The 25,269-nt window shown below is 37.9% G+C and overlaps 1 protein-coding gene across 4 annotated transcripts in view; it reads left to right on the forward strand.

Moving 5' to 3' along the window:
• The window catches only part of LOC105255483 (putative polypeptide N-acetylgalactosaminyltransferase 9), a 195,327-nt gene that overhangs the window by 166,339 nt on the left and 3,719 nt on the right, over positions 1-25,269 (forward strand). For 3 of the 4 annotated variants that reach the window (XM_011264780.3, XM_025407548.1, XM_011264781.3), the window contains 6 exons: positions 10,453-10,622; positions 14,658-14,971; positions 15,284-15,482; positions 15,803-15,972; positions 17,110-17,238; positions 24,153-24,263. In XM_011264780.3, the coding sequence (XP_011263082.2) occupies positions 10,453-10,622; positions 14,658-14,971; positions 15,284-15,482; positions 15,803-15,972; positions 17,110-17,238; positions 24,153-24,263 (1,093 nt within the window). Of the gene's footprint in view, positions 1-10,452; positions 10,623-14,657; positions 14,972-15,283; positions 15,483-15,802; positions 15,973-17,109; positions 17,239-24,152; positions 24,264-25,089; positions 25,195-25,269 lie in introns of all 4 variants that reach the window. The other variant, XM_011264782.3, reaches the window with a different exon arrangement.

Here is a 25,269-nt window from a genome sequence, read left to right on the forward strand (position 1 = left end):
ATTCCAATTTCTCTCTCTCTCATCAAGCGCGTATAACATTTATTTCTATTAATATGCTAATGAATGCTTCATATAATACTTATAATAAATGTAGAAATGATTAAACAATTGTGCACTAAAATAACAAAACATTTGATCTCTTTTTATAAATTGCGGATACAATTATATAATACAATGAGCTTTAACGTGCGACCGAATTATCGCTGTAGGCGAGAAACTAAACAATATTAATATCACATGTGGAGAGAAAGAGAGAGAGAAAGCCGATGTGTGTCGCGCCAGGGGCACATCAGAACCGGGCAGTTCATTTGAATCAACAATTAATCATGCGGAGGAGCGACGAGACATAAATAAATAGCTAATGATAAATAATTCGACGCGGCGCCATAATCTCAGGTCACTTAGACATGCCGAGGATGTTTCATCAATAATGCAATTACCGAAACGTCAGTTATCAATTACAAATGTAACGTGACGTGATGAGATGTATGGACGGAGCCGATCTCTATTCTAGGCTTTGGAATAGCGAGAGCGCCTCGTCCGTTTCTCAACAGTAGTCCAGTTTAATTACATTCGGACGATGTTTCAATTTGAATACATAACGGTGGCATTATTTGCACAATACGATAATTACCATATACGCCTGGAGATGAGAATATCAGCAGCCGAATTTCGACCGGCATTACTGATGCATCAGGTTCATAAAGCCCCGCTATGCTTCTGGCAGCGATTCTCTCTCTCTCTCTCTCCTCTCTCTATTGTCTCTGAAAACAGCAGTAGTTAAGCTCACAGATAATCCCGACGCAAATCTACTCTGTTGTACGGAATACACAAATGCGTGAAATAAGCATTTACGCGCGCGGTGTCAGCTAAAGTCGCCGAATAATGTGCCATGTGGCGTAGAAAATAAGTCGTGTGTGTGATAAACCGACTGGATACGCATATGAATTCGTCGCTTCTTTTGTCGCCGCAATCTGGAAGACGTAAAGCGAATCAAATAGCGTTAAAGGATCGTATTTTTTCGAAGGCAACCTTTTTCTCAAAAATACATTCCGATCATTTATAAGAAAAGCAATTGCGAGGAAGGATAAATGTTGAAAAAAAACTACTGCTTGGGAGATTTTTCTGTTTGTATCAGTCTCTGGACATAATTATTAGAAACATAAGATATAGATTTTAATTGCTTACAAGAGGTACTTATCAATCTTTATTTGTATTTTTTGTTTATCTTTGTTTTTTTTTTCATTTCATATAATTAATATATCAAGCTCAGCTTTTTCTGTATTATTTTCACCACAATTTTACTGCTGATGACCCGCAAAAGAGCGACGTTTAAAAGTAACTAATTTATTTCTTCAAACGATTTTCTATTTTCGCTTATTATCATGGTTTTTATTAGCCCGTATTAATTTATATCATTTAGAGAGCTCGACTTATCATTGATAAATATCGTGTCGCGCGACAACTAAACGAAATTTACTTGGATAAAATCTTCGTAAAATCGCGTTGCTTATTCAACACGTCACTTTGCGCTAATATCCACATACATGTATATGCGTGTTTCTTCTCCGCCACTCGCGAGCACAGTCGCGTATTCTTCGCCGATGCGCTTCCATGAACGCGAATTCAATGACTGCTAACTGCGTCGGGGCTGATGGTAACGCGAACAGAGGGAGATTTTGCGAAAGGTATAGAAATAGGATGCAAACGAGGACGCTTGTTAGCGAGACGGCGCACCGTCACGAACCATTCTCCTCCCCGACACTCACCACGAGTGATGGCAGAGCGCGCGAGGATGTTTACTCATTACAGGTAAACACAATCCATCATCCCCTTCCAGCGCTTTCGAGCCGCGATCGCGTCCGGCGAAGGTTTCTCTCGCCATTTCGTTCATACGCGCTGCAAAAATTAGGATGACGTTGAATTACAGTTGTTGTCATTTTTTTCTCTCGGCTCTTTGTCGCGCCTTTTGTTCCTTTCTTGAACGCATTCCGCGATAATTACGATAATTAATAGCTTTGGAAACATTTTTCGAATAATAATTGAGATAATTTGATTGGTTGCTATCGAAAATTGATCAAAGTCCTCTTCCCTTTATGTTTTTTATATTTTTCAAACACGCACATAATACATCGGCGCACGTCGATTTTATTTATACCTGTATACATTTTTGTTCCTCGCGTTGCTTGATGTTATTTTTTTAATTAATAAAGAGAAATGTGCACAAAAAATGTAATTGCAAGCGCGAGGCTCTTTGCAGTTGTTAACAATAATTAAAAACTGGTTAATTGGAATGTTTTAGCAATCACGGCTATCGCAATTATTATAAACTTATATAGAGAGAATTTTCATTTTCATTATTATAAAAATTTCTTTTATATAAAACAAAGTAATTACGCAATTTAATAATAATAATAATTTGAAACAATTCTGAATGCACACTGGAAATATGTATATAATTTGATGCTAAGCAAAATATAACGTTTGAAATCGGAACATTTGTCAAGCCACTAAGCCCTTCCAGTTGACCAAAATTTCATGCAGTAGCAACTGACATTATAGGTCAGACGCTGCAAGTGGAAAACAACCGCGCAAACTCCACTCTATCGGTATACGTGAAATTACACAGTACGGCGAAACAACGGTAATAAACTGAAAAACCGGGATTGTTTGCGTGGAATTTCCCTCCTGCGACGCAAATCCCACGGTAACATAAATCCGGAGCAGTACAATCGTAACTGCAATATGCGAATTACCAGCGAGAGAGCGGGGGGAAGGGAATTTGCGGAACTAAAATAGTAGGCGCGTTATGTCTCTGAGACGCAGCCTCGAGACACAAAGCTGTCATGTTATCGTTGTCAACCGTTGTACGCGAAATTTTACGAGGCGAAACTCGCGCGACGACGCTCGTAAAATCGTGAACTAGATTGTCGAATTAAAATGTTGCGCTTCATCGAGATATTTAAAACGGTTATTCCAGACGATCATTAAACGATCATGTAAAATGTTTGACTATTCGTGATGAAACATCGCGCGATCTAATGTAATTTCGAAAATTAAAAATACGCGAGAAAATTTGCGTAAATTACATGTAAATTGTAAAAATTTTTCAGATGAAAATCGGAGAATCGACGCTGAAAAAAAAATCGTTCTTTAATCACGAGACAAATGTCTTATCACCTACAAAGATATTTTAATATCTCGGAATCAAGTCTGCAATCACAAATCTGTCAAGTTCTAATGAGTTCTTTGTGAAATATTATAATGTATGATGATTTTTAGAGTGTACTTCGAATTCTCATTTGCATTTTTTTCAAATATGGAGATGACAGACCGCTCTTTTGTGTGATAAGTAATAAATATGAATTTTTTCCGTAGTAAAATATTTTAAAGGTAATTTTATATTTTGATACATAAAATAATAAAGCGGTATCGTTGATATAAACCAAAAGTATAAATCGACTTTGCTGTTTTTTAATTGAAAAGCTTGAAAAAAGTTATTTAGTAGACTCGAATTATTTTATATTTTTATATAAATTTTAAATCTCTCATGAACGCGTATCTCTTTTTCGAGATTTGGAGCACTCGACAGAGTGTTAGATTTAACGTTAAAATCTGATATGAATACGGAAACCAGAAGAAAAGTCTGAAAACCATCGCGTATCAAGGACGTTCTATTCTTTCTCTCGAGTCCCACTAGGGTATCCCAGTGTCACCATATCGGGATACAAAGCTGCCATCGTGCAGCCAAGCTCACTTGGGATTTTATGACACGCACATATATGGAATCTTCATGTCGACGTATCGCACTTTCCGTGGAACTTTCTATGCGGGATCCCAACAGTCGTCGTTGGCAAACGCTTCTACATTTTGGCAGAGCGTTCGTTCATTTCCGCGCGACGTGATGCTGTCAAAGCCCGTCGTCAAACGTGTCTCGTTAGGATCGAATTTCAATCAGTTGCCTTTGAAAGCAGTCGATAAATGGAGCGCCGCGCAAGTCCTTTGATTCACGCATATCTCGCATACCCGAAAACCTTTGTACATATTTAAACGGTTACGACCCTGCGTCCCCTCACCCCCTCTCTCCTTCTTTTTCTCGTATCTCGAATTATTCCATTTCTTTTTCTATGCTTCGCGAATTCGTGCTAAAAAGCGGACGAAATCCGCGTGCATCCCACTTCCTTCACTCGTTTGCCGCGATTATCTCTCGCAAAATGAAAATTAAGACGAGGAATGCGCCGGTAGACGGAATCTGTGCACGCTCGGAAAAATCCGTAATTAATTAAGCTAGAGTTAAGCGGTAATGATGAGACCGGCTAGATAATACTGGAGTCGGTATGACTGAAGCATAGCCTTCGTGTTTCAGCAACATTTGTTCTTTCTATTCCGGTCAGCAAACGGAGCTTTGACGTAACCGTTACGTGCCGCCGAGGCCACGTTTATATATAGACCGAAGAAGATCCCACGAAATTAAATACGATAGTAAACGAGACAATAATTCGCGGGTTAACTCCGACATTTTCGAGGCTCCGTATATATTCCGCTCACGGCCGCGTGCGAAAACCCTCGTGCTTTAACGGCGCTCGTGCAACGTGCGTGTACACGTAACATCCCACGCCAGGGGGAGAAGCGAGAAACACTTTATCATAGGTATCTCCGTTTACTCCCGGGGCCGAAAGTCCGCACCCCATCGGGGCCGTTACGCGGATCTTTACGACACTCGGCGGGGGCGCGAGCATTGCACCTCGATGTTCCCTTGATATTAGCGCGGCGCACTAATTGAAACCGCGTCCCTATTTTTCCCTCCAACGCAGACCGGCTGAACCTTCGCGTAACGAAGTAACGCGGAATATTGCATGACTACGTGTCGAAAAGTGCAGATTATTCATTAAGCTAAAACTCGTGGGAAGGAAGTTAAGGATGTTTCGTACCTATTTTCAAAATATTGAGAATTTAATGAAAATTGTACAGAATGTATCCTTACATATGTTTAGAATTTTCGGTACAATTTTTAAATCGATTCGCAATTGTAAGGATTTTAATTTGCGCCGAATTAACATGTGTTCTTATGGGAAACGTGTAACCACGTCGATTCAAATGACAAAAACACATGGAAATAATATTCGGAATTTGTTGAACATTTGCAAAAGTGTAGTTTAGATACAGAGGAAATATTTGGTTAAATAATATTAAAAGTTAATCATTCGATTAACAAAATTCGGAATATTTTAGTAAAAACGCAATAAATATTAAAAAATACATCTCTGAACTGTAGCTAAGATCAAATTGTGATATTCCACACAATTTCTCATACTTAAAATATACCAAAAGTGGATATATTCGTCAATATTGATTTTCAGCTACTTTTTGCTGGGATTGTACATACAAAACATCCTTAATTTATTAATTTATCTATTTTTTTTTGTTCAAGTACACGTGCAGAATTTTATGTGCACTTGGGTGAAACGAAATTGTAACACTTCGAGCTTGTCGATTAAATATAATGTACTTTATACTTCGACTTCCTTTTTTTTAGGTGATTTAAATGATAGGTGATGTAATGAAACTCCCTTCTTTTCTCCCTCTTTCTCCCTCTTTCTCCCTCTTTTCTCTTTACATTGCACTAGAGATGAATTATTCGTTATTGCTAAAACTGGGCATTAGGTGAGATTTGTGGATATAGCTATCCTGCGTTATCCAACTGCAAGCGTAGAATTCAATTTGGGATATAACATATTACAATAGATATGACTTTGCGCTGCTGTTACCTTCCAAGTAATTTCAACTTTCCTCATATAAATTCTCAGCAGGAGTTGGCTGCCTTTCCCTTTTGTTGTTTGATTTTACTGGTAATACTTGGCCGAGTATATTTTCGTCTCGAAACTTTGTAAGGTGCGACCTTCGTAATGACGAAAATCATATTCGGGGTTCGAGTTTATGCGGCTCGTGCATTTTTATCATGCCATTCGCGCTATTCCGGTCATTCTCCTATCCGTGTCGTTCTCCTTAAAAATGTGGATCTATTTTTCCCGATGGTCCTATAACCTCGTACAAGAAAAGCGCCCTTATCCATCGCTTATGACGGGGAATCCCCGGGTATCTGGATTCTTTAGATTCGAGGCCATTCTCCAAGGGTGCCAAATGTAGCGTAACTTACAAGGGATATCGCGAAGCATCCAATTTTTCCGCTTTACGATTTCAGATATCGGGATTACTTTTGAACGTTGTGCAAATATCGCATCGTGGCTAACAGAATTTCGCAAACTTGCGATATTGTCGTGGTATTAATTATTTCTTATTAATTGAAAAATAAAAAAAATTATTATCAAGATTAACAATTTCTTGAGTTTACGTTTATCATGCTTTCGAATAAAATACAATGTTGTATATTCATGAAATATAAAATACGAAAGAAAACGTAAGTAATTTATAAAGAATGCGTTAACGTTGGATGTTATAACATAATCGCAAGACGAACGATTCTTGAAAGGCAAGAAGGATGCTCACACAGAAACCGCAATTAGCTTCACGAAACTTTCATTTATCTTCCTCTGCGAGACGCTGAAACAGATATTTTGCAATGCTGCCCTTGGCAGAAGTTTTTCTTTAATAATATAATTACGCTCGGAAACTAAATTAGATTGTAGATCTCATTCTGTATTTTCTGATAGCCTTGCAAGTTCTTAAGATGTTTTTCTTGCATTGTATCGCGGTACGTAAAGGGGAAGAGATGAGAGCCTGGATATTGCAGATCAATAAGTTCCATTATAAGTTCTCTTTTTTTGCAACTTTCAGAAACAGAGATTATATTTGTTTGAGCTTTTATTAACCTTTAATAGATATATTTTAACTCTCAAAGTCGCAGTAATTTTTAAATCTTAATTACGCGATGAATCTATTTTCTATTTCTAACTCGAATCTATCTCGCGTCTTTGAAAATTTCACGTTACAATTAATCTCAACCTGAATAATAAAAAGCTCGTCGTATAAATGAAATAGTAACTTGGCCGTCTTTTCTTCTCCCAGCTTTCATTCGCTAAAGCCTGACGCACCTTTCCTTTACAGTATTCGACTTTCACTTACTTCGCTCACGCCTATTTCTTCAATTTCCGCGAACGAAGACAAGTCAAGATCCCCACAGGCGAGATGCCTGCGGCGAAGAGACTCGCAAATAGAATTCAACATAGCATCCTGGATGCGGGCTTCGGGGATGCGGTATGAAACGTGACGCGTTTGATCGAGCGCAACGCCTCGCGGGGTTTAGGCGATTGGGATGACAACGGGACGGAAGGGGAAGGTTGTAAGGGGGTGATCGCCGAATGTGCTGAACGCGCGAAGGAGCCGCTTCTCATTCGATATCCGTGGCTGATTTCGAGCTACCCATCCCGAGTGCCGTCCAACAATGGGGTCTCTTTTGTCGACGGGAAAGAGGATATCGCTGTTGAACGTCAATCGACTGGAAACGATCGATGCGTTTACTGGCTTAAGCGATTTCCCACTTTGTTCGAAGCACGCCGTGCGCGATTTATATTCGCGGCCGCGCGCTCGTGATATTAATACGATTGTAACGATATTGCTACGATTTACTTTCAAGCTGCGCGAGCAGTATAAATATGTATCGAGGAGTAAATCCTTTTTTAGAATAATAATAAAATAACTCATTGTATTAAATTGAATACTGATATAATGAAATAATATTGAACATTTCAGACGGCAAGAGATTCTCTTTAATCGATTAATAATTAATAAATTAATGTTATTTACAAATTTATAAATTGATGTTAACTGAAGTTTTGTGATATTACGATCATTATAATTTTCAAGTAACTCACATTAATTATATTAATGCTGTAACTTAACGATGCTCATAACGGGGGATTAAAAGTGGCTTATAGTAAAGAAGATTAAGAAGTGTGTTATTGCTACAAGAGTTACGTGCGATAATAATGACAAACTGCGAGTTGAATTTTCTCCGCGCGGAGATTTTATTACTGCGAAATTTATCACCGACAATGTTGGAAATTAAAAACGCAGCGTCCCGTATTTAAAAATGAAAATTTTCACCAGCTCTCCTATTAAAATTTAAACAAACTAATGCAGAAACGAGAGAAATGCAAATGCAAATAATGTTAATTCAGTTTCGTGAGTCTCTTTCGCTTTTCTAGCCTAGAAAAGTTTATCTGATGCATGGTTAAAGCACATCAGATAAGTGCGATCGTGCGATAACGTTGAGAAGCACGTGTTATGCTGTTGGAGCATTATTTCAGGGAATATACATGAAAATCAATAAATTTTCATTGCTCCGTTCTATACATTTTCGCATTAATCACACTTTCCTTCAAGCTATTTATATTCCAGTTTATTTCCTTATAAAATTACTGCGCTATTTTGTACCGAATTTTCGAATAATGATTTTACAATAAAGCTTATACGATATATGTCAAATCTCTTATTTATCTGCTTACATCAGCTGGCAGATATACTTGTAGATTTGATGCAATAATGCAGACCTGCAGACTGATAAAAACTTACATAGGAATGACATATAACAGAAATAGGACGGACATTAATACTGAATCGATTGTTTGCGCTAAAAATCACATTTTTTGAAGTAGATACTTCTTGATTTATAAGAAATATTAAATCTCTATTTAAATTGTTTTACTATTTCTTTTTTACGATTTTTTTCTATTGAATATTACCTATGTCTTTGTTTTCATGGATTTATAGATAACAGCTAGAGACTTCCAAAGATGTCTTTATTATTTTAATTCGTGCCGTATATATACTTTCGACATATCCTGGTTATTATTAATAGTTTTATTATATTGTACAGAGACTGTAACATGCGGTTTTTTGTAAAATTGTACAGTCATAAAATTGTGTAAAATTGTACAGCTATTGTGTGCAATAGAAAATAAATTTGCATGGAAATTTTCGCAACACGAAATTCGATGAGAGAGAAAAAAAAGAGAGACAAACAGACATATGGTATAAAATCGTCCATTACTATTTATTTAGAATTTATTAAGTATTTGCTTTTTCTATAAACGTGACCTATTCACAATAATGGAAAATAATATTCAATATTCATTGTATGTTACCATTTGACATTTTATTAACGTGGAACGAATTTTATTCTCTCTGTAATTCCCTTGTAGAAAGAGAGAGGGAAAAAGAGAGAGCTTTGTCTTGAAAACATGTTATATTATATTTCAATAATCTTCCTTTTTCATGTGTCAGATTGCAACTGCTTCGATCTGCTCAATAAAAAGCTTGACTATTTTCTTATCTTCTCTATTTAATAATTTAATCATCGTTTGCATTTCCGCCATTTAATTATATTATTACGATGACTCTTCCGTTTCATTCTTCATGTTAAACTTATCTACGTGTCTCCTGTATTATTTACAATGCGATAGACAGACATATATACAGACAGATATGTTAAACTTGATGTTTGATGTGATACAAGCGCATCTCTAACTCGGCACGGAAACCGATTATAAAGGGATTTCATTCATGAATAGATACTCGCTTCGATACACCAGAAGGATATATCGGAAATTTGACAAATAGTATTCTCGTGGTGCAGCGAGCGTTTGTTGGCAGTTGTTAATTGAAATTATTCACAGATATAGTCGTTACAATAACGGCTGTTATCGAATGACACTTCTCGTAATCGCATCATTAGCACGATGTACTTATTCTCTGTTTCAACATGTAACGTGTTAATTGCAAACGAATACTTGAAATTAATCTGTGAATGAAGCACGTGTAACCATACTAAAGCTAATTGCATTCGTTATGAATCACAAAATGTATATACGTATTAAACATATTAGTAGGCGATAAAATTGCAAATAGAGCTTAACATAAACATTGAATAAATGAATGTACGATTGCGTGGGATTTGACGAGAATATGTTAATAAATAGAAACTCGAGCTCTCGCGAATATCCGAAGAAAGGCACATGGAAACTTTTATTTACCGTATCCATAAACCGCGACGGATCTGCTGTGTGTTTAACGGAGTCCGGAAGTCGCAATCCTGCATCTCTGGAATTCATTTTGTGGTAAGCTTCGGTCGAGTATACATCTCATGGGCGTTCAGTCTGCAAACATTCTCTGCCTTAATCGTATTACCGTATTTTCCCGACATATCTTCTGGTACATATCGGCTCCACGTAATCATTCCCCTCATTGCGGTCTAGAGATCAATAACTTGATTCGACTTTGCTAAACTGATATAACTGTTTGCTCCGCAAACAATTGCGCAATCTACTATCAAAGCTAATTTTATTAGCGAAACACCAGCAGAGCCATACATATTTTGCTTCGTCCGCATAATATTTGTGCATGGAAACATATTTTCAACAATAACAGCAGTTTTTTACTTGTAAATCGTTTTAAAACTGTTAATTCAATGATTATTCTGATATTGTGTTTCAGGTGCAAGGAACCTGGTAGATACCTGAAGGATCTTCCGCCTACGGCGGTAATTATTTGCTTTCATAACGAGGCTTGGTCCGTGTTATTACGTACGGTACATTCCGTTCTGGATAGATCGCCAGAGCATCTCATACAAGAGATCATTCTCGTCGATGATTTCTCCGACATGCGTAAGTTATCCTTTTTGACTAGTGAAAGTATAAAAGACTAACAAGTTATTATCTTTCAATTTCCCTTAATAATATATTAAATTATAACAGTAATTATTGCAATAGATCATCACGAAATAAACGCTATTTTTCCATATTTATTTTAAAATATTTCAAAATTTTAAAGCTTAATTTTAAAATATTTTAAAAAATTATAGGAAACATATATATGTAATGTATAAACGTAAATATTTATAAGGGGAAATGGAAATATAAATTACACATGTAATTTATATTAAACGTAAATTATACACGTCACGTAGCCTATAATATATACAAATATTTAAAATATCTCGTCTTTTTCGAAGAGCGAATGCAAGTTACTTTCGCGTTATCATCACGAACCGTCCTCGTACTTTGGATTCCAAACGAAATACCTTCTATGCGCGATCGAAGCGGAATAGCATATCGGTTCCGTAGCATCATAAATCCTGGTATAGCTCCGCATCGTTGAGAGATGAAAAATCCTCGGCAGGACGTCGGAAAATTCGTAAGCATAGAACGAACAGAGACCGCGGGCTATTATATTCGCGTACTTGCTCGTGCAACCGCGTCTCCATTCAGCACGGTGATTCGTTATCGCGACAGTGTTTCGTAGTTTCGGGATAGATCGATTAATTGCGATCCATCTCTCCACTGTATTGCCACGACGTGAATAGAAGAGAAACTCTCGACCTGCTACACGGACTCTCTGAAAATTACGAGAGAGCTCCATACAATCTATGCAACCGACTCTCTCTAGATTTAATGTTCCCGTTTGTTCGAGTTGCCCAAAATCGCGCGTGGACACGTGCCGCTACATTATATCGAAAATTTACGAACTTTGATAAATGTTTAAGAAGATATTATTAAGTCATTGTGATATCTTTTAACGAAGAAAACTCACGTTGTTAATTTTAAAAAGTCAGAAAATTGTATAACGCTTTATATTATTTTTCGTCGAAAGAATAATCGTTACTTATCCAAGTTTTTCGTATTTTTATTTACGTACGTTTGTGTAAAAGATAAAAGTTATATTTGTGATAATTTGCTTTGTACTTTGCATTTATCTATCAGAACAAATGTTTTTGCTTAAGGGTATTTACGCGAAAAAAGTTGATAAAAGTATACGAAATACGTAGTTTTGCGAATTCGGGTAAAGCAAATATGTGCGTTCAAATATGCGCATTGTTTGTATGCAAAAAGCCAATTATAACTCCAATGTACCCTGTATATTTTCGAATGAATTGACGTTTATACAGCAGCCGTTAAATCGAAATCTAAATTATAAATCTTACAGTAAATTACAGTGAAACACAGAAATTTACCGTTGGCAAAAAATCTGTATTTTGTAAGAATCAGACAACATAATTTCAGCTATTTATTTATGATGTTATATATATGATACACACACCTTACCAATATATATTTTCAAAATCTGGCGATGTTTTCCTTTCGAATTAAAAAAAGAAATATATTATTTTAAATACTGCACTAATGGGCAGAAGAAACAATCGTAATCGTTGAATATTCTACTGTATAATAAAGGTAGATGATTATAAAAATCCTAGAAAAAACGGTATCCGAGATTAAGCAGATTCAGGAAAACGTGGCAGAAATAATATAGTCAGGCTGGTTAATGGCGATCTCTCTATTAAAAGCTGGAGATAAACCCTCGGCCATAAGTTAAACCTATAAACACACAGTCACTTCAACGATCTCCCAGCTTAGTATGTATTATTAACAGACAACTACGATTGCTTTATCGCAGAAATGAGATCAAAACATCATATTTCATATGTGATTTTAATTTAAGATTACGTCCTCTATTACACAAAATTTAACGTATATTTATAATCATTTCTTCGTCATCCACGCTCGTATATTTCTTTCTAACGATATGTGGATTATAATATACACAGTATAATACATCTTTAAATATTACTTTGAACAACTTTTATTCTCTTTGGTCGCAGAAAGTAGATTAAAGTGAGTTCAATGATTAATAATGCCTGTAAGAAAGTTGTAATGAATTTTACAAGAGAAGGCTTTGGAGACCTCTTCAGCAAAACGCATGCACGATAATTAGCTTTTATACAGGGGATCGGCGACGAGAATTACGGAGTTAATTATGAGCGCTCTCAACGAGGACAGACTGGGTGCTCTTTGAGCGTTTCCATTATCTGCGCCTCACAATGTGCTCGGCAAAGTCATAATGAAATTTGCAATAACGGCCACGGTCGGTTTATGCGTGCCTCTGTGTTTGAGGAATTCATTAGAAATTAATTTAGATCGGAATGCGCGCGGAATTCGTGCATATACACTGTAATTGCGTGCGCATTAAATATCTGACCTCTGATCTTATCTTTTACAGTCCATCTCTTCTCGTTCGAGTACAGTTAACCATGATAACGCATCTCGTTCCGAGTACTTGGTCGAGTATTTTCAGAGAAATATTTTCTCGACTCGTACCGATGCGATTCGCACAATGATTCCATGTATATTTCTTATTTCACAGAGGAAATTTCTTTCGCTGATGCGAAATCCCGAGAGAGAGAATAACGGGATAGAAACGAGAGTCGATGACTTGGTATTAAAGCTCATCAAGCGCGCAATTTATCTGAAAGGTGCATAAAATCTAGCCGACGTCTCTATCGTTTTCAAGTGCACGTACGTTTTGCTGGGTAATCATTGCGCCTGCACGAAATATGCTGATCCGTAGAATCCCCTTATAGTATCTATAGTTAGCCGAGCTTATGGGATAGGGATTTAGGATTAGTGGCCCGGTCCCTCATAAAGCCAATCTAACGGAGAATAAATCACGAATGTCTGCTAATTGCTGGCCGGCGTAACTATAGGCGGATACATCTCATAAATCTTAAGTCTCGCCTATGATTGCCAGAAATAACGCGAAATAACAGACCACCCCGTGAAACACCCACTAAAATGGCATTAATAGACAGAGGCTTTTAGTCGCGATTTTTATCGATTTCTACTTATACGAAACATTTTTTTTCTACTAGGATTTGCGAGTTTTAATAAAACGAGGATTGAAAATGTGATGAAGAAGGTAATTTTTGTAATAATTTTTTTTTCTGATCAGTAGATACTTATATTCACTATTGACTTGCTAAATTTATTTATTATATACTTGACTTAAACAAACTTTTGAATCTAAATTTTGCAAACTACATTTTCTTCGTATTCTTAAAGAATTAGAAATTAATTTGAGTCTTTATTGGATTTATAAGCCATGATCGTAGCTACTTTTGGTCGAGTTGACAATAAAATGTTAATGATGCCGGTAAATGTAAGGAAAAGGCCATTATATGGGATTATCGTTGTTTCTATCTGGCATACGATTAAATCGATCGTGATTAAGGTATGAGTTTAGAATGGCAAAGGTGATTGTTGTTGCCGCAACAGCTTGCGAATGACATCGTAAATAAACCGTAATCCGACATTAAGGATGTAATTGACGTTAGAGAAACCTGGAGAAACAGGCAACTTGATTTTATTATTGCAATATCCGAAACATAGGTTCCGCAAGTAATTTATATTTCAAATCGGCGGAAATTTCAGGAAAAAACGATGATGTCGACAAAACTTGTGGGGCTTTTAAAATAATATTTAATATTTAAGTAAATCTCTTATGATGTACTATATAGATGACAGGTTCCCTCAATAATGCCATCTCGCGTATTATGAGATGCCATAAATTATACAACCACTTGATAATAAAAATGTCGATATTTTTTATAAAAATTCTATAAAATACTAAAGATAGAGAGGGCAGTGTATAAAAAGTATTAAATTTGATGGATTTACGTATACAACGAAAGGGAGGATACAAGTGTAGAAGGATGTAAATAGAGAATTAAACTGATGGAGAGTGGAAAAAATGATTTTAATTAAATATATCGATTAACGTTACACACGCGCTCACCGCAATATTTTTCTATTGCAACGTGTTATTTCGCGCGAAATGGCGAGTGACAAGAAATCGATTGTCCGCAGCTCACCTCAAACGTCAATTGGAAGACTATATGATGAATTATCCGAAGGTGAGGATTATCAGGGCGAGTAAACGAGAGGGCCTCATAAGGGCACGTTTGCTGGGCGCCGCGGCGGCCAAGGCGCCGGTGCTCACGTATTTAGATAGCCATTGCGAGTGCACCGAGGGTTGGTTGGAACCTCTTCTGGATCGGATCGCACGCGATCCGACAACGGTAGTTTGTCCGGTGATCGATGTTATAGACGACACCACCCTGGAATACCACTGGCGCGACTCGGGCGGCGTAAATGTCGGCGGATTCGATTGGAATCTTCAGGTAAACGAAATCTTCGTGTTACTTTCGCGAGCTCGAAGCGATAGAGAATGTGTCTTGACGGAATGCAATTGAATTTTCTCGCTCGTAAAAGTTTCAAGATGTAGTGCAAGTTCGATTATAAAGAAAATATACGTACACATTTTTCTTGTAAAAGACAAAAACTAAATAAACGCGTTGGTATTTCAAAATATAAAGTCTACGTTATTGATTGCAACATTTTTATTTTTTATTATTAATTTATATTTGTATTAAAGTTGCATAGTTTGTGAGCGTAAACGGCTTCTTGATCTACATTTAATGTTTGTTAACAAGTTTAATTGGCACGCGGTGCCGGAGAGAGAGAAAAAAAGACACAAAAACCCGGCCGAACCCGTTTGGTCGCCAACGATGGCTGGTGGCCTCTTTTCGATAGATCGAGCCTTCTTCGAACGGATCGGCACGTACGACAGTGGCTTCGACATCTGGGGCGGCGAAAATCTTGAATTATCGTTTAAAACCTGGATGTGTGGAGGTAAATCTAAAGTAATTCGAAAGGAATCTCATGTTTCTTTCCAATTAAAGAAAATTAGTTTTTAAATTAGCACATGCGACACAAGATTGATAATAAAATAAGTATCACGTTTAGAAAAATTCCTATCAACGTTTTTTACTTTCAACATACAATAATTCCTTTTACATATTTTTATTATTATTTAATTCGTAATAAACGCGCGTGGTTTTGTATGAAACATGTTTCATACGCTATATTTGTGTGCGATTCTTAATAGAAGGGACGCAAGGAACGTAACAAACAGACGGAAATGTTAATCTAATAACTCGATACATTCATAGGCACCCTGGAAATCGTGCCATGCTCGCACGTGGGTCACATCTTCAGAAAACGTTCGCCCTACAAGTGGCGCAGCGGCGTGAACGTGCTCAAGAGGAACAGCATAAGGCTGAGCGAAGTGTGGCTGGACGAGTACGCCAAGTACTACTATCAGAGGATAGGTCACGACAAGGTGGGTACTTGTGCATCGTCACATGCATAGCCTCCCTTCCATATATGACTTTTCGTTAGGTGAGGATGCAACGAGGGAACAATTAAAGTAGCTCGTTTCACCTCGGCTGGCAGATCAATACAAGTCTCAGAAACTAAAAAAGAAAGTATTTTTTTGCGATTAAATGGCAATAAAAATATAATATCGAAATGAAAATATTCGCGTGAATCGGAGAAAAATCTTTTTAATGTAGAGAGATTCAAGAATGACACGAAAAAGAAAGAAATAATTAATAATAATTTATTGTTTGCCACAAATAAAAGTCTTGTTTCAAGTTGTAGTACATTGATAAAGCTTCGTGGCTGTTTTTTTAATTCAAGTTGCTCGTAAACATTGGCCGAGCGGTTTGATAAGAATAGGATGAAGGATGACGATAAAGGTGGCCGATGATGGAGAGGATCGTAGACCAAGAATCGTCGTAAAAAAGGGCCATAAACGTGCCAAGTGCTTTTAAGACTCGCGCGCATGTCCTCGCTCTCCTGAAGGACATTTCTTTTTCGTCTCCCTCTATAACGATCTGTCATTTATCCTTGATGCTTGTCCGCTCTTACTCTCCTGTCGAGATCCAATCGACGAGATAAATCGAAGCGTAGAGAATAAATCGCTTCCGTAAGCGCGCCGCTCTATGTAATGATCGAATCTATCGAGAATGTCGTCTTCATGGATGGCTTCATAAAATAATAATATAAATCGTTCTTTGCTTACGTGTCTCTATTCCTATTTATAATAATTTGCAGTAATAATATCAATAATTAGATTAGACGTAAGTTCACAAAATAATCGATAATGATAATGCATTTTATTATTTAAAAAAAATGTATTATTATTAAGAAAAATAGAAACAGATTTCTTTAGATTAATCAAAAATCTCTTTTTTATTCTATAATTTAATTTAAAATATAATAAATTCTTAAGAAATGTCTCTCTTATCTTAAAAAATACAAAAATCTTACAAGTTATAATTTGACTTTATTCACATTTATTTTTACAATTATAAAAAATTCATATAATTATTTCTCTATTATTATAATATATTTATTTCATTTTTTCATCTTTGTAAGCATGATTTCGATCTGGTTGCATATTGAATTTTCGTAGGGAAATTACGGTGACGTATCGGAGCGAAAGACTCTTAGGAAGAAATTGGGATGCAAGTCATTCAAGTGGTACCTGGACAATATTTATCCAGAGCTCTTCATTCCAGGCGAGGCAGTCGCCTCAGGAGAGGTAAGACTATTCCACATTTTTCTCTTCAAGGTTTTTTTTTTAGCGGACATTGACATTACGGTCCAAGGCGTACCGTCAGCCGAAATCAAGAAAGGAAAGCGGAAACGACGAGGAGGGAACTTTCCTCCTTTAACGATGTTACCGCGGCTTTGATCCATCAGGGTGTCGGATTACGGCACTCGAAGGCTTTTCGTGAGCGGAAATGTAGTCGATTAGATAGATGGAGTCGCCGAAAATGTGTCGAATTATTTTTCCTTTATATTATTTCCTCTAAAAGTCTCGAATTTCTCTTCCATCGCGATGACATATAATGCCAGTAGATTTTTGCTGAAGAAGAACGCTTTCTACACATCTCTTTCAATTTGATCTTTTTCCAATGGTGAGTGATTAAACGCGCAATGGTTTCGACAAATTAACTTTAAAGATTACAAAGCGATAAAACCTCACTCTTTTGTTAATTATATTTTTTTTCGCATTCGCGAATATTGGCAGCGGAGGTGTTGATCGATGTCAACGGACGTTCCAGCGACGCTGGAAACAATGCCTCTTTGATTGCGAAACAATGTGCGTCGTGGTCGCTGTAATCGTGATCGGATCGCGGGCGAAGGCTTGCCCGACATACAATCGGAAATCGATTTACACGGATTGGTATTCTTAGCCTTCGCATTGTCGATGCATCTTAATTACAGAGCAAATCCTCTCACGATCGGAACTTGTCTTTCACTCTTTAATAAAAGCAATCCGAATTTATCTTCGAATATTTATCTTCGTGTACTGTTTCTCACGTTTATACAAACGTAATTTTTCTAAGTTGAATGGAAGTTTATATTCATTAATGGAAGAAGTAAAATATAGCCAGACATGCGAGTATAATCAGCATCATTAAAAAATTCTAATGATTATATTTGCCAGTGGAACAAGTAGAATATAGTCAGACATGCGAATATAATCGGAATCTGTATCAGCATCAGTATTAATTATCTGTACGCTTTTCTATCTGATATGATTAAAAATGTAATTATATTTCTATCGTGTATATAAATTGCGAGAAATCTTATTCTTGCGATAATTTTGTTTTGCGAGAAGAAAAGAAATATCGATCTTGTGAATTCGTATTTCATCAATTCTAACTCGATTCTTTTTAAACGCAGTTCTCACTGGATATCTAGTTGCAACTTTATTAGCCGATCGATTAGATCGTTCTTTGTACTCGTTATACCCCGCCAGATTTTCCGGTACTCTCGATCGTCGGACTCCATATCCGGTATCAGGAAAAAGAGACGAGATGGCGAGCGAAACGAAGAAGGAAGAAAAATGAGAACGTTATACAGAGTGGCGAGCTATACGCGGTTATATCCCGGCGTGCGCGAAATTTCAAGCGGGATCTGCCAATTCGTCGTTTTTCTTCCCCTCCCTCTTCCCGCAAACCTCGACCCTCCCGTTTGCGAAAAAACGAGCGCATAAATATCGGGCGACGAGCGATAGAATCGTCAAAGCTACACGCATGGTACACGCGAGCCATCCGCGCGAACCCACCACGACTGATAGTGCATTAATATCGTTCGGCGTATTCATGACGGATGATCAATCACGCGGAAGATTTATTCCCGTCGTGTTTTGTCCCTCCCCCTGCCTCCGGCTCCTCCTGCTACATTCCGTCTCGGTGCATCCATAATTGCGGAATGATTGTCGGATCCCGTCGTGATTATCGATGACGATATTGTCGTCGTTACCTCGGGAAATGGGTTCTAAATCGTAACATCCGTTCGTGAGAGGAAAAGGAGAGGGGAAAAAAATTCCTCAGAGAATCTTGCCAAATATTTTAATTATAATTATACTTTATAAATATATTTTAATTATAATTATGAAAGCTCACGCGTGCGATGTGTAATTGATAAGCAATGTTGCAAATCTCGAAATTTATCTTCGATATTGCGCGCCATTTATCCAGGCGAGATTTATTCACGGCTGTTTCCAATCCCAGTTACCGCGTTTAATCAATCTTTTATCGGCGTCGTCGCCGCCGATATTGTTGACATGTTTTATTAATCAATTCATTTCGACGAATATATACGCGATTCGTGTGGCAGACTGTTAGTTATTTCGCAATTTATTTTTGTCGTGTGTTAGTCACCGTCGCCGCTGCACCATTTTGCTGCGTTTGTAATTGCGAAATGATTGCAAACATCGTCGGGAATAAATCCGCCTTCCTAGTTGTATACCTTGCGTCAGCCCATCCGCGGGATCGTTACACGTTACTCTCTTCGCACGTAGCGTGTGACAAAGTCACGGTACATAGGCAGCAGGGTATTAACGACGTTGCACCGACGAATAAATTGCAGCGTCACGCGACACATATATTTCATACTTCATCATTCTTCCTCTCCGAAATTTCCTTTTGCTCCTTTTAATTTTATCATAAGCCGGGGCGGTGCATTAACCCTGTAACCGCCCGGTGCGCCCATGTTTAACGCAGTGTTCAACGCAGTCGCGAAGAAAGTAAAACACTTGTAGCGTAAAGCCTTTTTCCCCGGGCTTTTTATTCAGGCAAAAATGTAAACTTGGAGTAAGTAGGACACGTCGCTCAGGAGAACTCGACAGGAATATAACGAAAATATAAATTCATATATACGCTGATGTATATCATTTATGATCGAGTGATGCACTTAGTCATTCGCATCGTTACAAAATTCAGTTCCATTAATTTAATTGTTTGCTTTTATAACCCGACTATCTATCTCGTTAGCGAAATGTTACTTTAACATCTTTTGACACACAACATTTCATCGACTTGACGATATACAATTCGATTACGTTATAAATTAATCATGACGTTATCGAATAATGCATTCTGTTATCCTGTCCCAGCCAGGGTAATCATCTCACCCGGTATAAAAGAGACCGTAGCGTTCTTCAGGGTTAAATCTCGGCTTGCATTTTACGCGTTATAGTGTCACGCGACTCAAATATTTCGTGTCTTCGTGCTCGGCCCTCTTTCCCTTTCATTTATCTCTGTCTCCCTTCCGGTTCCCGCGCGCTCTTTCTCACCCCCGATCGTCTCTTTTTCACGCCCGTGCACGGCCTCGACCCGTCTCGTTATCTTCACACTTCACTTGAATTTCTCGTATCAGGATCATCTTAGTCCTCGTACTATCTCCGTGCACGCCGTACAAGATAACCGGGCGTACTAAAGTTCGCTGTACCGGAAACTCGGAGTAAGTTTCGAGCGAGTGACTCGTTGCTTCGTGTGTTATCGGGGAAATATATTTTTTCTTTTTATAATTCCGGAGATCATACCTCCCCCGATGGCATATCACTCGTACACTCTACGATCAGTCTGTCAAATCTGGCGAAGACGTACAGGACAGGGTATTTTACAAAACGATCATTCTATTGACAATCACAACTCGAAAAATAAATATTAGCACATCCGCTAAAAATAATATTCCGTCCTATAAAACAAAAACACTAGTCTTTCTGAAAAGGGCATTTATCTATAAAAGAGCATAGGAATTTTTGTCTTTCTTTCACATGTTATTCTTGATATATAGTACATTTAATACGATAAAAAAAATTTTTAGGGCAGCGCACATTTAGACTTTCATTTTGACAGAAAAATGGGATGCGAGCAAGTATAAAATTCTTAATCTTATTATTGCAAGATACATTTAATATTGTAATCAGGAGCGTCTACATCGATAGCGATTTATTTTTCCAGCCCTTTGTATTTCGAATCTGTAACTCTTACTCTTTAATGCGTGCTCTTAAAAAGAAAATTAGGACAATGACAGATTGCCCATTCCTCTCCATATCCCATTGCGCTCTATTTTGCGCACGATATATACGATTTTGGTGACAGAGATAGAACGACGTTGAAACAAATGCTCGTGCGTAACGCAAATTATGGCACTCTGTCGCGTTCGCGAGACAAAAACCGCTGGTCATGATGTACCGCGTTTCTCGCGAATCACAATTTCACGCCGCTGTCGACATGACACACGCTATGCACATGCGTTCCACCGTTCGAAGGCAATATTCCGATCGAACATGATAATAAAAAGCAACGGAATCCGGAATAGTTCGGCGGCTCGGATACTATCGACCAGCTCCCCTCTTTTCACCCCGTCTCACCCCCGTTGCCCTCCTTGTCGTTTGTTGCGATCCACTCACGTTTTCGCCAGGATGGGGCAAGGAATGCGTTTTGCTATACTCTCCTCTTTTTATTCCCTCTCCCCCTCTTTCCCTTCCTTCTTTTTCTGTCCAAGCATACTGATACATCGGTATCCACGAGTGGGCGGAATAGGGAAACCAAGAGGGAGCTTCGCGAAAAAAAAAAAATACGATGGAAAAAGGAGGAATATATAAAGGATGGGCGCGTACATTTTCGCGAAGAAGCGTTTACGCGGCCGCGCACTTTGGAATGCCGTTCGCGTCATGAAAATAACCATTTCGTCGCTTAAGTTGCCCGACGTGAACTGATGTTCTTGCTCCGATCTTGGATTATTCACACGCGACCGTTCTCTCCTTTATGTTGTCGCTACGTCGAGGAAATTTGCACGCATTATAGGAAAATAGAAAGGGGCATGGAGATTTATACACGTCGTTGCGAATTGCTATTTCCTCGTTCAATTGTAGATTAACAATTTTCGATTTATCTTTTCTTTTATTCCAAAATAAACTCGAAAAGATTTGGAAATGATTTAATTTGTACATATAATTTTTGTTCTGTTTTTATTCTTTTTGTATCTTATATTTTAATATAAATTTATAGATTCCTAGTCTTCAATAACTTGCGGAATTTTTAATATATATGAAATATGCAGAAATGATCTGTATTAAATAATCAATATTCTTTCCGGTAGTTTTCGATGTGGATGCACATTTTTCAAGACAGATAATAATTCGATATATTCGAAATTTCAGGTTTATTAACGAAATTAGAGTTCTAATCATTTTATTAATAATTTTAATAAATTAAGCTTTAATATTTTTTAATAATTTTATGAGTTAATTGGCGGTTCCATAATAATAAAATCCGTGTAATGAGAATTTCGAAAATTCCTTTCGCGTCGCAAAATGACAATTTCATCCGTGCAAAGGTAAAACTTATATCCTTACTTATCTGTTCGAATTTCTCATTTTCGTCGTCCTTTACTGTTTTCCCCTCTCTTCTTCTCTCTTCCTTTTGCTCTTTATTTGCTTCTGAAAAACCGTCTAAATCACACTCGGCTTCCCTATCGTAGAAGGGATGACTGAATTTATAGTTCACACTCTACGACGGTCCAAAAATCGTACACGACGTGAATAATTTCGGTTGCACGTGTTTCTACGTACGTGCACGAGGTGGGCGCATATTTCTCCGGGGGAGTATACGCGATTTTTGAGTCGTTCTACGCGAACTGCATGGATTTCCCATGCAAAATCGCATAAGATGCATAAAAACGCGAGCTTGGTTCAACCATCGCGATCTCACATCGAACGTATATCCTTCCCACGGTATTCTTGATATCTCTGAATATTCTCGTAACCGCCGTTAATATTATTGAGATTTACTTTTTTTCCCACGTATGGATGAAAGCAGAATTTTGCCGGGAAGAGCGAAGAAGACATCTCTCACCAGATTATAAAGTAACGAGGTATGAAATTCAGAAAATGTCCGAAATACGTGACTTTCCACGGCATTATATTATTCCGAGTTCCCCGACTTCTTTCGAGTCGAGACTATAAAATTGTCTAAATACCATATCACACATACTTGTCGAGTTCACTAAGAGCCTTCGAGTCGCCTTTAATAATGTCGACGGAGCCAGGAGCTTTTGAAATTTTATCGACCCCCATACCGGATACCCGGCTATAAATCACAAGTTTTTATTCCAGTCAGTCGACGAGGAACGCCGACGAGGACGACGATTCCTCCTACGTCGGAGGAGAACGAGGAGGGGGGGAAGGGGATAAAGATGTTCACGTTGAAACTGCAACGACCACAGAATTCTTGCATGCAGCGAAATCAGGACTGCTGACCGAGCTCCGAATGCACCTGCTGTTATACGCGATCGTATGTACATATGTGAATGCATATATACATATATGCAGGGTGTGTTTTTACACAGACGCACACGTAGACGCCGCCAAGTTCGGTTGCGGAACGCACGTCGGACCGAACAAAATACGAGCACCCCTCATTTTCGATTTGTTTTCGTCTATTTGAAAAATGGAGAACGCAGTCCGCGGTCCTGCTTTCCCGGCAAGCATGCAACAAATCTGTTCTCGGAACGAGAAAAAAATGTAGAATCGCGCGACGGAGCGAGGTTGGCTTTGTACCGTTTCCATATTCTATCGGAGAACTCTTGCGAAATATGGGAACATGTAGTAGAAATACGCGAAATAATGAATCTTGTTCCCAAAGTGTGCACATAATCCACAATTCTGTTAATCCAATTATCTTTCAGGTGTAGAGATGCGATCTATGTCGTCTGGGCGTATATTTTTATGCGCCATTATTAAAGCAAAGCAACGTCGACGTCTTTGTGTCGACGTTTCGAATTAAATAATATCCATTGTATTTAATTAATTCGGTCGAGAGAGAATAATTTTCCATTTTAATTCGCAAGTTTTATGATGAAATGTCAAGTGGAGAAAATAATACATTTTTTTGAGAGAGGAAAACATAATCATTGATGTTGCATTTATATATTCTTGATATCCATAAATATTATTTTCTCGATTTGACATTTCAAAACTTTTGAATTAAAGCACAAAATTATTCTCTCGACCCAATTAATTAAATACGATAAATATTATATAAATATACATGCATAATCTGTTTATATTAATATGTATATATAAATCTTGGGTCTTACTAACGGTGCAACGGGTAGACACTAATGTCCAAAAATATTACTAACAACAAACAGGTCCGGAATCTCGGCGAGGGCGGGAACACCTGTCTGGATTCGCCCGCTCGCAAGGCCGACTTGCACAAGCCATGCGGACTGTACCCTTGCCATCGACAGGGTGGAAATCAGGTACAATAGACATCGTCAGTGCGAAGAAATTCCTTCGTCACAAAGCACGCTATCCCGCGAAAAGCCCGTCTGCGCTTGATGTGTGAAAATGTGCGCGCATACAAAACTTGAAACGGAAACACGGTTTTTTTTATTAAATTTCATTTGACTTCAAGTTTTATTCGCTGTTGCTGGTTTGAAACTAAGTTTCGAGACATCGAAACGCCTGTTACAAACAGTTTTTATTGCACGCCAATGTCAAAACTGACAACTGACGTGATATAAATAGAAAGTGGCAAAACTTTATAATAATTAAATTTTAGTGACTTTATTGATTAAAAGATACGTCGGTAAAAATTTTTATACAAGTGTTTGGTGAACTGTATATTAGTAATATTGTGATAACAATAGCCAATATAGAGACTGTCCGTAGCTTTCAACCAGCGAACGCCAGTGCTTGTTAGCGCGGAACGTTTGGTATTTAGCCTAATTATTATCGTATAATTCTGCGTGATTAAACAACGCACATGGATCGCTCGTTTCGAAATGTGCGTCCCATAATTTCACCGCGAAGTTCCGATCGAAGCTACATAGCAAATTACTAGAAAATCGAGTTTCCGTCTCATTGCTGATATCGATCTGCTATCATTTCCCCAATGACGATCGAGTACCTAATCGTATGCCTCTCTGTGCGTATGTATGTATGTATTTACTCGCGCTTCCAGCTGCTTGGATTCTCGAATAGGCGGCGATATCGTGCGCTCGCACGAAACACGGAGTGAGTAATAGCGAGTCTTTTACCTGCCAATAATGCGTGTTGAATCCTCTGTTGAATTTTCTAACGCAGATTAGGCAGATCGCTAGCGGAATATGCATTGATTCACCTGGGAAATCGGAAGACCTGCATCAGCCGGTGGGCTTGTATCCCTGTCACCGTCAAGGCGGCAATCAGGTACACGAATAAAGCCGCGACGATGTAATCTCGAATGGCGAATTAAACGATAGAAAATCGAATGAAATCGAGCGA

Source organism: Camponotus floridanus, unplaced genomic scaffold (assembly GCF_003227725.1).
Source record: "Camponotus floridanus strain SB8 unplaced genomic scaffold, Cflo_v7.5 scaffold18, whole genome shotgun sequence".
Taxonomy (NCBI): domain Eukaryota; kingdom Metazoa; phylum Arthropoda; class Insecta; order Hymenoptera; family Formicidae; genus Camponotus; species Camponotus floridanus.